The sequence below is a fragment of the Homalodisca vitripennis genome, chromosome 2 (assembly GCF_021130785.1).
Source record: "Homalodisca vitripennis isolate AUS2020 chromosome 2, UT_GWSS_2.1, whole genome shotgun sequence".
Lineage (NCBI taxonomy): Eukaryota > Metazoa > Arthropoda > Insecta > Hemiptera > Cicadellidae > Homalodisca > Homalodisca vitripennis.
In genome coordinates this window covers 82535731-82551950 of record NC_060208.1, presented here as the reverse complement: position 1 = coordinate 82551950, position 16220 = coordinate 82535731, and the positions used below count along the sequence as shown (strand labels likewise).

General features: G+C 33.8%; 1 protein-coding gene across 1 annotated transcript in view; it reads right to left on the bottom strand.

Moving 5' to 3' along the window:
- LOC124355704 (1,5-anhydro-D-fructose reductase-like) overlaps window positions 1-16220 on the bottom strand; it is a 20909-nt gene extending 4689 nt beyond the window's left edge. Inside the window, exons 1-6 of the mRNA XM_046806863.1 lie at window positions 16131-16220; window positions 15813-15979; window positions 6631-6787; window positions 3651-3818; window positions 1718-1862; window positions 1421-1482 (exon numbers count right to left, since the gene is read on the bottom strand). Coding sequence (XP_046662819.1) covers window positions 1421-1482; window positions 1718-1862; window positions 3651-3818; window positions 6631-6787; window positions 15813-15979; window positions 16131-16220 — 789 coding nt within the window. The remainder of the gene's footprint in view (window positions 1-1420; window positions 1483-1717; window positions 1863-3650; window positions 3819-6630; window positions 6788-15812; window positions 15980-16130) is intronic.

The following is a 16220-nucleotide window of genomic DNA, read 5'->3' as shown; positions in this document are numbered from 1 at the left end:
AAATTACTATAATTAATTTAAATAATATGCTTATCCAGTCAACATCACTGAAAAACTATTTTCAAGAAACACGTGTACGATTTGGAAAATCATCTTCAGAAAGTCGTATCCAACTAATCACTAAAAAGCACAAAAATGATGATAACTAATATCATATTATATTCTTGTTACATTGTTTATTGCAGTCCATCATAGGATCTTAAGTTTAAGGCTAAGAAACCAGGATCCTTGAAGCTAGAACTCTTATGATATACTGAGCCTCATTACCTTGATGATTGCCCGATCTAGCAGAATTATGACGCCATTTGTGGCGTCTTAGTTGATAGGCACAGCGGCAAAAAATATATATTTTAACATAGACAAACGAATTCAAAGACAATGTGCTTATACAGAGCCAAAGGTTATGTTTGCAAATTCCCTGATAACCTCTAAATCTATGGATTAGGTGCGCCTGTAAGGATCTCCAAAGCTCAAGAACCAAAACGTATGAAGTAGAGAAAAAAGAAATCATGCTGAGAGAGAGGTGAGAGTGAGTGAGAGCGAGAGAGACAGAGAGAGCGAGAGAGATAGAGCGAGAGAGAGGGGGGAGAGGATAGAGAGGGAGAGAGAGAGAGAGAGAGAGAGAGAGAGAGAGAGAGAGATGTCAGAAGAGTCCAGATACAAATCAAAAGTCAACTCGACCCAATTTTTCTGGTACCTAGAAGATCATAAACTTAAACACTTCTGAAAGTGAGACTCAGGAGTTTGGAATTACGGTGGCTCAGTTGTTACCAAGTAAATAATAAGAAATTTTGGCTCGAAGAACATAGGATATTATGAAGCATGGAATAGTTAGTGATTCAAGACATGTCTTGTAATTATTTTGTTATTACGATGAAATAATAGGCTTTAATATGGGTTCACTTTAAGATATTTGTAAGGACACACAAACCTACATTTGTAATTATTATGGATACATTATATTCCAAAATGGTTTTTAATGTTCCAAAGTCTCAATATAACGTATAACCATCTGACAAAAATACAATTACTAACGCAACTGGAAATTCGTGTTAACTTTGGGTCATCTGCCCTTAGTCCCTTCTTCGTGTTTTTGATCCATTTGTCAGCCCAAAACTGTTTTATATTTATTTAAATCCAAAATAAATTCTAGCGGTTTTTTGCAATTATGAAAAAACTGTTCGACAATTACTATTGAAGAGGTGAGTAAATACTGATTTCTTTCAGAACACACAGGTTGCTCACAATTAACTCTTATTTGGTCTTTATTTGGTTGTGTTGATCATATTTGTTCAACAATTACCGTAAAATATGCCCCATTTTATGTATGGTATCTTAATCGACCTCCCTTTTATTTTGATAGTACATCATACTTATTTTCATCCACCCCAAAAATTATATTTATGCCACTGATACTTACCCTCCAAACAGCTACCAAGTCAGTGCTCATATCCAACACCATGGCTCTATGGTTTGCTACACCTTAAACAATTAAGCAGAATTAAAGCACATCTTATACAGCCTAGATTTAATTTTTTAACTACAGTTATTTAATTTTGAATATTATTATTATTATTACCTTGATTGAGGGTTAACAAAGTTAAAGGTCAAAGAAAATCATTTTGAGTAGCACATTTTCACTGGAGTTTGTCTTACAAGTTTCAATTAAATGAGATAATGAGTGACCTTGTGAACGTAACATTAATGAAGGACTAACCTCCAGCGGTCTGCCCAATGTTTGCTCTCTGCACTCCAACGGGATGATGAATCAGGTACAGGTCAACGTAGGTCAACTGCAGGTCCTTCAGCTGCTGATCTATTGCATCTCGGACATCCTCAGGTCTCAGGTAGGTGCCTGGCAACTGTTTTTCACTCATTATTGTTTACAACGTTGTATTCACAAAATTATAAACTATTGTAGGTTTAAAAATATTAAATATAATGAATTATTGAAATTTGTATATTATTATTAAATCTATAAATACTTTATTTTTTTAAATTAATGAATTACATTTTCAACTGACCATGTGAATGTCAACTTTAAAACTTTTTATTACAGTTTACAAGCTTTACAATATATTGGAGTGGCAAAATATCGTAACCCCTTAACAACAATTTGTAGCAATGTTTTAGTCTCTGGAAGACCATTTGTAAAAATCCGAATCTTAGATCAGACCTAGGATTTTAACCTCAAATAGTTTTTGGAACCTTTTAATCGATGGAGGGGTTCCTGGCGTACAACTAGGAAGACACTTGGACTAGGGCGCAGATGTACTGATCTAATTGAGTTAGTGGGTGTGCAATGCAGGTCAATGTAATTTTGAATGTTGAATGAGAGATGCGCACTTTATGTTGAGAAATCGTAGTGTTGACTTGTTGCGTACAAGATTTGTAACATAATAGTTAGTAGGCCTACATTAAACATGGCCATTTATATTTGTAACAGTTAGTTGTGAATATTAAGAAAACACATTTGAAGTTTTTTACGATGGAAGGATTGTGAAGGAAATAGAATTTTTCCGGACATTTACTATTGTTCAGTGATACAAAATAAATCAGCAACACTACGTTTCAAAATCGGCAATCTGATGTCTTCTTCAGGTAAATAACTAACCTAACACATAATTATAAATTATGTTAAAGTAAACCAATCATACCAGTATGCACAGTGTACAGGTCACAATAGGTCTGCATTCGCTGACCAACGAACAACGACTGAGTTATGTAGTTCAGTATACATAATTAGCGTTGTGTTTTGTTTTTTATTAAGTTCCTGTTTTATAGATAGAGAAAATGACACACAATATGGTGGTTATGATTATTGACTTATGCGTGTCACAACAAGCTGGTATGGTTTGTTTATTTTCTCCTAGTTTTTAACTATGTGTTAGGTTAGTTATTTACCTGAAGAATAGATCAGATTGCAGTTCTCGAAACGTAGTGTTACTGATTTTTTGTATCACTGAACGATGGCAAACATTTGGAAAATCCTGTTTCCTTAATATTACTTGTAGTCTTTCAGCACACTTCGGGTTGCGCTCATCGGACTGAATATTTCTCCTTTCCAAAACGTCCTTTGTTCTCTTCCCTGGACTGCCACTGGCTAAATTATAACTCCGATCATATGACGAGGTGTACGGAGAGGGGATTGCAGTTTTATATACATCGCGTAAAGCAGAAGATTTTATTTTCAGTCTCATGGTTTTCGATGCATTACATTACCATAAACTGCTTTGTAATCTTCAAGTCAAACAGATATCATTTTTAAATTATTCAGTAACTAGAAACTAATATGCATGTAACCATAAAAAATACGTAAGATCTGACATATTGTTTTAATTCGTATCTACAACTTATAATTAATTAATATATTGAGATACTGAACATATTGTCTGGTATCTGTATCATAGATTTTTAGGTTAATTTTCAATGAATACTTTAAATTCCTAATTTTCTATGTAATTTTACTGGAGTGTATTATAGAATACAAGATTTTATTAAGCAACTACGTTAAGTTTAGTAAGTGTACACCTTGATTACATTTCATCTTACTGAGTTTGAACTCGTAATTTTGGAGATGAACTGAGAGATACACAATGGATTTAACTAATACCGGTATTTTCACCTGGTCTCTTGTGGAAAACACTTACTTTTGTGATTACAAAGACATCTTCTCTCTTCAGCTTGCCGCTGTCAAACCATTCCTTGAGCACTTGGCCGATGATGTTCTCATTTTTGTAGAGGAGGGCCGACTCAAACACCCGGTACCCCAACTCCAGAGCCCTGTTCATGGCCTTCACCATGGGTTCGTTGTTCATCTACACATTGCAAACATCAATAAATATTTTGCTTTTGACAGTCAATGATCCTTCGAAATGTTTGATTTTGTTCTTGAAATTTGTAAGATTACTTGTGTGCCAGTTTTCATCCTGGACGTGCCTGGTCAAAACTAAACTTATAATAAATTACATTTAAATGTATCATAATTATTATTAAAAGAAATTTACAAGACTGAAAAAGTACCAAAAAGTCACTTGTCACAAATCAATAACATCTAAAAGTATGTTTTATTAGAACTTTTACTGTGTTTAAATTAATAATGCCTTTAATAACGTACGTATCGAGTAAATTGATTAGTTGTTATAGATTCCAACTTAAAACAAATTGATAAAGAGTGTTTGAAATGGAATGTACAAACAATATCAATAAAATATGGATGGTTATTAACCCATGCCAAATTATCCGATAAGGTACTTCTTTATAATATGTTAGCGGCTTGTAGTAAATAATTAACTCTGGAACATAATCGCCGCTTACTACCTGCCTCTTTACTACTATGCAGATTAATAGCAAGCCTGCACTTAACTAAATTGAGCAGAAAAATAGTTTTATTGGAGGCAGAAGTAATTCATGTGGACACTGGTCGTACAAAACAAGATAAGGAATGAATGTACAATACAGGTAAAAGTGATAAGATAAGGAATTAAAACATTGATAAAGGAAGCGACCATTAATCCATAACTAGCATCCACAAATTATTTTAAACTGTTTTACTTTTTTGTAATCTTCAATTCCTTGTTTTATGAGGCAGTTTTATAAAACATAAAAATTAAGTACAGTTGTTATTAAATTGTATTAATCTTTTTGTATCTTGCATGTTTTGTAATATTGTAAACCGATAAAAGTAGGTAAGCGAATACTTAACTATGGTCGTATGGCATTCCATTTTAAAGCCTATTAAATGGCAAAGTTTTTAATATCACTTGACACATTCTTGTGTACAGGGTGTGGTAAAAAGATGGGGTTCAATGATATTTCAGTATTTCTGAAATTTAGCAACTTTGCCATTTAAATCGACCTGAAGCTTAATTTTCTTTTCTTACCGTTTGAACCGATAACTTTTTCAAATCGAACATTTAACGGAGAATCTAAAAAATTGTGTAGTTTGCTCACATATGTCTATACTTTGCTGAGAAATATTAGATTTACGTACAAAAACACAGGTTTTTTAGAAAAAAATGAAAATAATTCATTTCAGACCTAATTTTGTGGAGTTATACTTTTTTATAACCGCCATTGTATCACATTTACATTGCATTATAACCCAAAGAAATTTTGTCACACCAAGAGCCACTCATCCTGTATATAGTTATCAAAGTTCATAAATTTTCCTGTATGAAATAATTGGAAAGGAATCAAATTGCAAAAACATAGTGCATACTACGTACAAATTAATAAAATAACAAAAAGTTATTTCGCCCTTATTCTAATAAGAGAGATTTTTAATATACTATAATATTGTTTTCTGTGACGTTCTCGCCTACATTTCTCAAAAATAACTTCAACAATGTGACTTAAACCATAAAAGACAATTTTATGAAATTCCATGAAATTTCGAATCAAAGTTTACAAAAATGATAGCTGTGGCTTGTGTTTTATACCATTTATGTGTAATATTTGTTTATACCAGACATAAAATTACACAACTATGTTTTGCAACCGAGAACTTACGAAGTGAGAACTCAGCGAATCAAGGTTAGCCCACAAACCGGACAGGGAAGTTAACACGTAAAATCAACAAACCAAGATCGAGTTCAAGACTGTTTATTTGACCTTACTAAAACAGTATACACTGCCACAATTAGCATTGTGTAACAGCAAGGAACGTTGCACCAATATGTCTACATTTATTTGGGCGTGCTCATTTAACAATGTTACAACGGTCTAAAGTAGAAAATTAATCTAATACAACAATAAAGTAAAACTGAATGAGTGTGACTTTTCATATCATAATACTAAAACTATTCTATATATATATATATATATATATATATATATATATATATATATATATATAGGATCCTTTCCTGTTATCCTTTTCGTGTGCCATTGGATATTTACGAACTAAAACCATCGGGCTCTAAGGCCCTCCAAGATAAATAAATAATACACATTAACAATATTTGTGAACAAACGAGTAGTTTCCTAAGGTATTTAACTAAGGTTGAAAATAAAATTAAATCTTTTATTCGAAATTTAATTTGCCTACTTGAATTTTTAAACGTATGTGAACAGTATTCCACAAAATCAAATTGTATCTGAAATTTGTGGATTACATTAACTGCTTTGAAATTTACATTAGTGAAATATTATTTACTCGATCTTAAATGAGGTAATAAATAAATAAATATGTTTCTTTTCCTGAATATTATTATATCCTTTATTTCGAACAATACAAAATTTGTACGTTAGGAGACCAAATTAATTGACTATTTAAAAAAAATATTAAACCTTTTGTATTTTACCTGATTGGAATATCAAACTCCTGACTATTTTAAAAACGATTTGTATAATTCGAAATTTGAAGTAACTAAATATTTTGTGATATGCTCATTTACTGTTATAGTTGCAGAAAATGTCGGTAATCTAACAAAAGATAACTACTTACTCTGATAATAAGACATACAGTATTTATTTCCTACATGATATTAACATTTGTCGTATACAGTTTCTTAAAAATTAATTTATAAATGCTTACATTCAATCAATGTTATTAGTTATTCAAGCAACAATGTTTCAAACATACAGAGCTTAAATTGTCACAGAATTAGATAATGCAGTTAAACTTACTTGAAAAGTGCCCAGACCAAATATAGGCATTTTCATGCCGGTGGTCTTGCAGGTGAGGAGAGTGCTAGGGGTCAACTTGCCGCTCATTGTCAATGGAGAGTTCACTCTTCTGTGGTTCAGATGCCTATCTGTTGTGTTCAGCTTGACTATCAGGTCCCTGTTATATATGTGTCGATATCAGCTTGTACTGATTGTGCTATCACCTGATATTACACTTATGGTGACAACATTCAGGAAGTCACCTTTGTTGAAAGTATTTACATGAAAATTATCTTTAAAATAGCTTGGCACCACTTGAATCCATTATCTATTCCAATTTATCAAAAGTTCAACATGTATGCTTACAAATAAATATCAAACATTAAATGGTGCAATTATATATTGGGAGAATAGTACATAGAATAGGCTTCAAGGTCACCTCATGACTGAAAAAGTGTAGGGATGTTTGTAACAAATAGATACTTTTGAATAGATATTGCTTTACAATACTTTTTAGAAGCCCGTCGCATCTTGGCTTTAAGGGGCCTTGTCTGCAGTTTAATAGTAACTTTTTTCGTTACCCATAGGAATGAACTTCAATAATTAAGAATTGTATACTGTAAAGTACGCTTATTAATGACAATTGCTTCACAATGAAAATTGTTGTTAATTAAATTTTAATGACGTATAGAGAAACAATTTTATAAAATGTTTTTAAGGATCATTTAAAAACAGCAGTAATAATTTAAACATAATGAAATTGTAAGAAACTGTAGCAATATTTTTTCCTACCTGGTTTGGTCAACAAAAAGCAAATATTTTTTTAGAGTTACTTTTAATTCAGAGAATTGCTAAGTCATTCAGATGATCTTCTGAAATAATTGTGGGTAGGTATTTCCTCTTCAAAACACTAAAGAATCTCTCACCCGAAGGATTGGATATTGGTATTGTTGCAAAGATTATCAAGATAGTCTCTAGATTGAGAAAGGTTTCTTTGAGCCCGTATGTGTTTCTTTGAAACATTGCACGTATACGTACAATGTTTCATTGGCACTATAAAATTATACAACTTTTTCTAATTCTTCCACACGTTTCTTCACCTACGGTGGGCCTACTCACTACAGTGTTTTAACTGATCCAACAAGAATGACCCGTAAACGTCATTTGACAAACTTCGGATAGATTCTTTAGATGACTTTTTGAAAGTTGATCATCCTGAATACAAAACAAGTGCTGAAAAATGTTTAAAATATGCTCAAGCCTTCCTTGTCTTTTTTAAATTCAGAAACAAATCTTTCACAAACTCCATTGAATATTTTCACTTCAGTATATCTCTTCCCTGTAATATTACTTCATTATCTATCTGTTAAGGTTAGGGTCTCATCATCAAATTTCTTTCTACTTTTCAATCATTTTATTTCATCTTATTATATTGGAATTTTTTTATCAACAGCGTCAATAAACTTTGGGCTTCATTTTCCGTTGCTGAAAAATCCAGACTTACATCCAAAACATAGTTTTTCAGTGACTCCAGCAGTTGTACTGCTATCTTCATGTTACTATCTCCTTTTTTTAAATACTGGTTTTATTCAGTCTTTCAAGTAAGCGGTTCCATAAACATTTCACAACCGCAGTTCACCTTTTGGCAAGCCATGATTTAACTGTAGATTTTTCATATTTACTTGCATGAGTTTCTAAAAGAGCATTTTGAATTTCTGTATAAACTTTTCAAGTGCTAAGACAGCATCAGCACTGACTGAGCACCTGGTGTCACTCAGTCTTTTCACAACTAGTTGTTTTGGCTTAAGGTCCGATATGAGTGTATCCCATCTATATGTTGAAGGACTAAAAATGTGTACTCATATTGAAACAATAAAGACCCACTGTAACTTTCGCCAGCGTTATTGCCAGCCAAGTTTAAAGTGTGACTGGTGCAAGGCACTTACTTTAGGACTCATCTCCAGTATCTTATGGCTTGTATCCCTGCATATACACCTGATATATTTGAGGCATGGTAGGAGCACTGACCTCTGTACAGTGTTATGTCTAGACCTAGATCATTCAATACTCTCAGTACTGTCTCTTTCAAGGATTTTGCTTTGAGTGACTTGAATGAATAAAGAAAACTTATTAATAGGAGATATTCTACTGACTTTGTAAAGTACTAGCCTTTATTACTTCAAGACTTATTCGGTGTGATACAGTTCTAACCCCATTTTGAAGTAGAATACTAGAAGGAAAATTTTACAATTTTTCATCCCAAAATACCTTAAAATGGCCTTATTAACATTTTCGCTTGAATTTCATTTGAAAAATACGAGTTTACCTAGGTTTTCTTAAATAAATTAAGCATTTGAATGCGTTACTTAAAAATGCAATAAGATAATGTTCAGGGCAACTAAATGAGACGTTAATTTTAATAATACCTTAACAGTTATCAGTTATATGGTTTAAAAAAGAGCATTTATAAAAATATTTCGTATTAATGTTCCTTCCACTGAGTTAATAATTTGTCAATATATTATCTCTATATGTAGGTATATATCAATTATCTGTATATATAAAACGCAAAGCCCTCCCTCACTTATTACTAATTCTCCAATTTCTCTTTATCACAGAGACGTAAAATTAGGCACATGTAAGCCCTATCATTTAACTAGAAGAACTAAAGCATTTCCATAAAAACCAGCATCATTAAGGGTTTTAACGAGGGTTGCAACCGCTACAAGAACTATATTTTAGTTTCTCCAACTTCCCGATGTCCTAAAAAGAAAACACACGACTAATTACTAAAATATAAAAAACAAAAGCATTGTCATAAAATATACCCATAACGTCTGAAATATTGTTGCAACCTCTAGAAGAACTATATTTTGCACCTGAAATACCTTGTACCGGAAGTAAATTGAATTTACCTGAGTAACCGCTTTATGACCGACATAGACTATTCTAACCAACGTATGTATATACTTTTTGATCAGGACAGCGGGGCAATCGTTTATAAGGGGCTGGAAAGACAAAAAGTAGGTTTTAGTATTGGAAAGCTGACGCTTTTTGACTGGACTCGCTTTTGACCGAAAAAGAATGTTCAAATATATTTATTTAGGTTACATATTTTCATGATTGGGCCAACAATATCAAGGCTAACACATACAATGGCTAAAAATATACAAAACACATTTTTTTAAACCAGCATGTATATATATATATATATATATATATATATATTTATATATTTCCTTAATTAGGAGAAGATTACAAGGCCCAGAATTTGACAATTTTTCACCACAATTTTCTCAACTGATTATATATTTTTTTTATCGTTGAAACATGAAACATTACTATGGTTTGTGTGTAGTATAATTTATCCAAACCAGGAATGTTTCTTAATACGATAAATCTGAAATAAGAGCCAGTTTTAGTTTTGTGTAGTTTTTTAAGCTCTTAATTAATTAACATCGAAATAATATATACCTCACACATGCCTATTTCTGATTTCAAATTATCAGAGGGCTCATTTATATTACATCAAAAGTGATTTTACTAAGAATACTACGGATTTCAATCTTCCACTCTGTCCTAAAATCGTTCAAGTGTTAATGACACTGATGGAGCTATTTATTTAAACATTGTGAAATATGTTGATGTTTGAAAAAGAATCTAGCTTGTTTCATTGATATTTATAAAAGCTGTTTCACATCCCAAATGTAGGGCCCCAAAACATTGCTCTTTAAACTTGAAGTCCAATTATTCTAAATTGATCAGGACATTGGAATATCACAAGTGACCACTTATTTTCAGCCGTGTTTATTATTCAATTTACTAACCATATGCCTATGAACTCAACAGAGAATCTTTAATGTAGGGCCCTACTCTAAAACGTCGCTCTTTAAACTTAAAATCCTATTATTCTGAATTTATCAGAACATTGGAATATCGCAAGTGACCATCGCTTATTTTCAGGAGTGTTTATTACGCCATTTGCAAACCATATGCCTATGAACTCAACTTAGAAAGGCAATGTAGGGCCCCAAAACATCGCTCTTTAAAGTTGAAGTCCAATTATTCTAAATTGATCAGGACATTGGAATATCTCAAGTGACCATCACTTATTTTAAGGAGTGTTTATTACGCCATTTACAAAGCATATGCCTATGAATACAACAGAGAATCCCGTGAAAAAATGCGGGTAACAACTATTCATAAGATAATAGGATAAGGTTATCAATTATACAATTTTTGATGGATCTATATATGAGGTAATTAGAGATAAATTCAAATCCGGAGGTATCTGAGATTGTGATAATTTTACTACTGCGCTCGATGTAAACATCTCGAATTCTCGACTTCAGCCTTGAGAATGCATTGAAAATCGTTGTGGAAAGTACAGTCATATTTCTTTCTAATACACCATGAATGTTTAGCAATTATTTAAGAGACAGGTTCATTAATTTGGCCCAAATTTTTTAGAAATAAAAACTATACAATAGATAAATCAAATAAGAATCGACACACATTATGCTTCACGAAGGACGGCTAACAAGAGCAATCGACATGGGCGTGACGTCGCACAAATCGTGTAGTCCAGTTTTATTTCACTGTCTTGCTGTGGTTCTAGCAAGTTTGGTGAAAATAAATAAGTAATTAGTCGTATTTTATGGAGGAGTATCCGAATGTGTATGTTATGATGAGTAATATGTAGCTGTATATCTCCTGGTGTCCATTATTAATATAAGAAATGTTTTACTTGATATTTGCGTTCAGATAAAGCCATTTAAAACCGAATGGAAATAATCAATCTTATGGTGATAATTAAACACTTAAATATTTATGAAATCAATAGCTAGTTCAAGTCTATAAAAGTTTTGCGTTATCTCTTCCCAAATTTCACTCGCTGACCCATTCACGCCGTAACTCTCCTGTTTAAAACTTTCAATCGTTCAGTCGGCTAACATCTACAAATTGTCATATAATTCAGTTTTAAAATCGATAGAACCTCTTTAAAAAAGTCGTAAAAACGAGTATAAGCATTACGATCCAAACAACCAGTTGTGCCTGAAGTGTGTACTAGCCGGTTATAGGTTTTGTTAGTTCAAGACTGTCACACTAGGGTATTACAGACCGCTGTCTCAATGGCTGCTACCACAGAGTCGACTCATTGTATTGCTAGTATGGTTAACCGCCGCCAAGTCGTCTGTAAAACTCTCTACGGTGACTCACTACGTTTTCGATCAATTTTCTTAAACTGCTTATAGTAGTCTTTAAGAAGTATTTTATTAAGGCGGAAAAGAATAAAAACGTGTTTGTATTATTTTAGGAGTAGACATTTAATAGAACAATAGAGATCATTTTGAGATTACGTCAATGTAAAAATGGCTAGAGATAAGTATATATTTTTTTACCCAGCAGGGGTCACTTCTAGCTGGTTTATACCTTCCAGTTGAACCCACCACTGGGCACAGCAAAAACTTAAATCTGGGCAACCTTATGGATTTCCAGGACATCACTAACCGCAAATGTCGAGATTCTGGAATTCATGGGCAATTCGATAGGTCTAGTCTACTGTGGGAGATGACTGTTGGAGTTGGTGGGATTTGTTCCCTAACCTCAGAGGTTCTTGCTAGCCTCAACAAGGGTATGCCACCCCCTGCGTATTTTGACTGGAGAGGCTGGTTCAGAGCAGCTCTGAAACTGGCCTGCTGGCCTCCCCTTCTCCCGGGGGGACATGACTTTCAGATGTAGTGCCCTAATTCTTCCTCATGGATCTCGATATGAGGCGGCCCCTACTCCCTAACCTTACCCATCCTGAATATCCTGTCACTTCGGAAGCAGCGCAAAGGTTCTTACAGGACTAAGTGCAATGTATAAGCTTCTTGTGCTAATAAAAGAAAAAGAGTATATAATTTGTTTTACTGTATTTATTTTGACTTGAGAGATTTATATGTTTTATATTAAAGTGGATGACTTCCTTCAGTAATATTTAATTTTAAACTGTTATTTCCTTGAATCTTGTTGTTTAGAAATAATGCTATTTTCTTAAACTGCGATGTGTACACTGGCAAGTAGCGTCCTTACGTACAGCCGGTTTTAACTTGGTCTTTTTACAAAAATTGCCCAAAATTGCTAAATCAGTGCCTATAATTTCTCTTGGGTCAATCAACACATTTTCACTTTTTCTGGATTTAGAAAAGGCACTCGCTATTACCATAAAGTGTTATTCAACTAAAAACCTATAAAACTACATTGATATGGTTCATATGGTATAATATTACAATAAAAATAAATAGCACAAGTACCCGATTCTGCCTTAAATGTACTGTTGAATAAACCTTATTAGTATAACGGAATAAATGTAGAGCTATAATCGATGAAATAGTAATCAGTACACTAACATATTGAGCAAACAAGTTTTATACGTAAAATACTAAAGAAAATTGCTTCCGTTAAGTTAAATACGTGTATTTACATTGCATTACATATTACACCATTTTAAGAAAATTCAACTCAATTTCACAAGAAGAGTTACCAGATAAGGTAAGCCACTCTCAGAAGATAATAAATTCATATTTTACCTGAATTATCAGCGTGGATTTAAAACTTGCTATCTGTGAGGGTGACCTCTTTATCTTTTCTTCCCAAAAATTAAACAATCTCAGCGTAACGATAGAGAGGGGCGTAACAATCTCTTGACCTTAGTATAACCACTTTAGAAGCTACTTTATCGGATACTGCCGTCCTTTTGTAATCCTAAAAAAAATCAAAACTAAATATGATTTTTATGCCATCATAAAATAGAATTGCAACCAGGGGGACAACTTTGTTTCTGTAACGGCTCAACTCACGGACTATTTTTCTCGGATTTTTGAGGTTGTTAATTTAATCCCAATGTGTGATAAACAGCGTCATATGGCTTCGTATTATTACCAATGGCGCTGTGTAGCGGGATCAAGCAACGTCGAGCGTGGCTGCTGCTTGGATGGGTGACCGCTAAGCGATCCTGTCCTTGCAAGCAGCCCGCCTGCCCGACCATTGGTGGTGGTTCGGAAGTCACCTTTAAGCCGTTGGTCCCCAGGTTAAGTGTTAGAGAGGGCTTCTTAGCCCTAACCTCGCCTGGTAAAATAAGACATCTTTACTTTACTTTATTACTCCGCAGTAAAACTGAGAAGTCTTCGCCAAGAACATTTAAGAAAAAAACTGAAAGCATCCCTGTACAATAATGGATTCCTTCTTGCAAGACTATTCCGCAACCTTGCGTGGACTAAAGGACAAATATTACCTCAGAAAATAAACCTGGTAGCATAGCAATAAAACTTAAAAATTAAAGCTTATCGTATATTCATATTTCCCATGTTATTATTCCACAGAAACTTATTCCAGTTAAATTTCTTCTTGACGACTGTTTATATCGTAATCAAGAAAATTTGTGCAAAAACAATTTAATTCCTGCTTTAATGGGGTTTATTGGCGTTATACAATTAACTTATATCAAAATGGTTATTTACATACTATTTGCAAAATATTATCATTCCGCATGTTTATAATTTCAGTTTTATTTTCATATGAAATTAAGCAAAATATTTGAGTGAATTTGTTTGTGTTGTTAAAAAAATAACGTGGATGAATGATTAAAGTGTAAAGAGAACCGGTGGAGGCTTTAAACCCTGTCATTTTAGTAGAAGAGGATTTAAAGGGAAATATAGTTCACCGATACTGTTCGTCAGTGCACCGAATGCCTCTCATGGAGATTAAAATCGACCGTTGTTGAACTTTGATGTGCTCCAATCCACCACTTCGCTTATAGGTCGTAAATAGATGGTCTCTATTGATGAACATATCGGCTCATGGTATATCTTTTCAACCAACTCAAACCGGAGTACTGTTATAATAAACGAAGTTTACAAACGCGCTAAGCTTTCCATCAGACACGATGAAAACTAGAAAGGAAAACTTTGTACGCGTCGCGTGGCGTTCACAAAGCGTACAACATTTCACAGGCATACTAAACTAAAGCACGTACAAGTAAATATCTCAGCTTTACATTACTTTACTTCTCCATCATCCAAGCTATGATGAAAACAAGACAGGAGAAATAAAACCTAAATAGTGTAACCCCCTATTGAGACTCCTAAGTACCTCCCATTGTTATAGTCGAAAAGTCAAATGTAAATATTTCTATCCTTCTTCGGGTACATCGGATACTAATTGGCCTTAATGTCCAAGCCAAAGGAGCGCTATTCTCGAATCCTCTCCCTAAGTGAATCTGGGGACTGAACCATATGATTATTCCTCACTATCTTTGCTGGCCTTTGCGAGCTAATTCTGCCTTTCTCGACTTTAGTTCAGGAGTTATGTGAAAGTACCAGAATTGTTCATTTAGATTCAGTAAACAAACTAGATAACGTAACTTTGGTCGAAAGGGTTAATTCAATGTAAATGTTGCTCCAGTTCGCCTTTGCCTTATTGAACCGTCTGGTATCTGACTCTGCCACAGACTTGACTCCTGAAATCTGGAATCATCTACGTCGAAAGAGATCCAAAAATAGTTGGCGACGAAGAAACTCAAAATATACTCGTAATATGGCTTCGACATACTAAATAATGTAGTGTCATTTAGGTAAAGAGGTATTCTCATTGTCTCAAGCCACAACAAACATGACTCCAGATTTCAGGAGTCAAGTCTACGACAGCGTCAGATATCAGATGCTGCACTAAGAGGAAGGTCGACTGGAGCTAACCTTAACAAAAGTAGGTAGTCAGGCAGTGCTAAAAACGTATCCAAAGTTAAACTTAACATTACAGAGACAATCCATTTGCAAATTAAATTCTTTTAACCCGCGAAACACTGACCTATGAAAATAGTTTTTTATGATCTCGTATATCTTCCGAACTATTATTTTATTCCCGGGTATTAACCCTCCCTCGGATGATGCCTCAAACATCACACAGTAAGTAGAAGAGAGGCAAATGTCTCTTCTTGCCCTCCCTTCATAAGCTTATTTTTGTAATATATTGAAATTTTAGCACAAAATTAATCAATTTATAAATTAGCAATAAATTTAGAAGTTACAGAATATACTTGCAGGATTCATTTTGGAGTTAAAAGTGTACTATTCATCCCAAATTTCAAAGTATCTCAGCTTTTATGACGTATAAGCCCTGGGAACACGTATAGACACGCCAAAAACTCGTCAAAAGTGAAATACGTATCGTAGTCGTTGTCCGAACTGAACCGAACAACGTCGTATTCCACGAAAATGGCCTCGAAAATGAAACGGGGCCCTGGGAATTCGTAATCGCTAGACAGCCCCTCGCGTTGACAGAGCGGTCCGGTTTTCCGATGGGGTTCGTGACAGAGTTGGCGATGACGGGCCTGAAACAAAAATAAAAAAAATACTTAAAGCGATCGTGGGGGACACCTATAGTCAAACAGAGATTGATATTAAAAATTATTAACTATGATAATATACTTTAGGCCAATAAATCGTTAGTAAATCTGTACGTATCTTGAAAAAATTATGAACCTTTTGTGGTGGTGGTGGCATTTGGAAGTAGCTTATTGGTGTTGTAGATTTCTGACAGGCTTTCGCCTTTTCCAGAGTGAACGAGTGCAT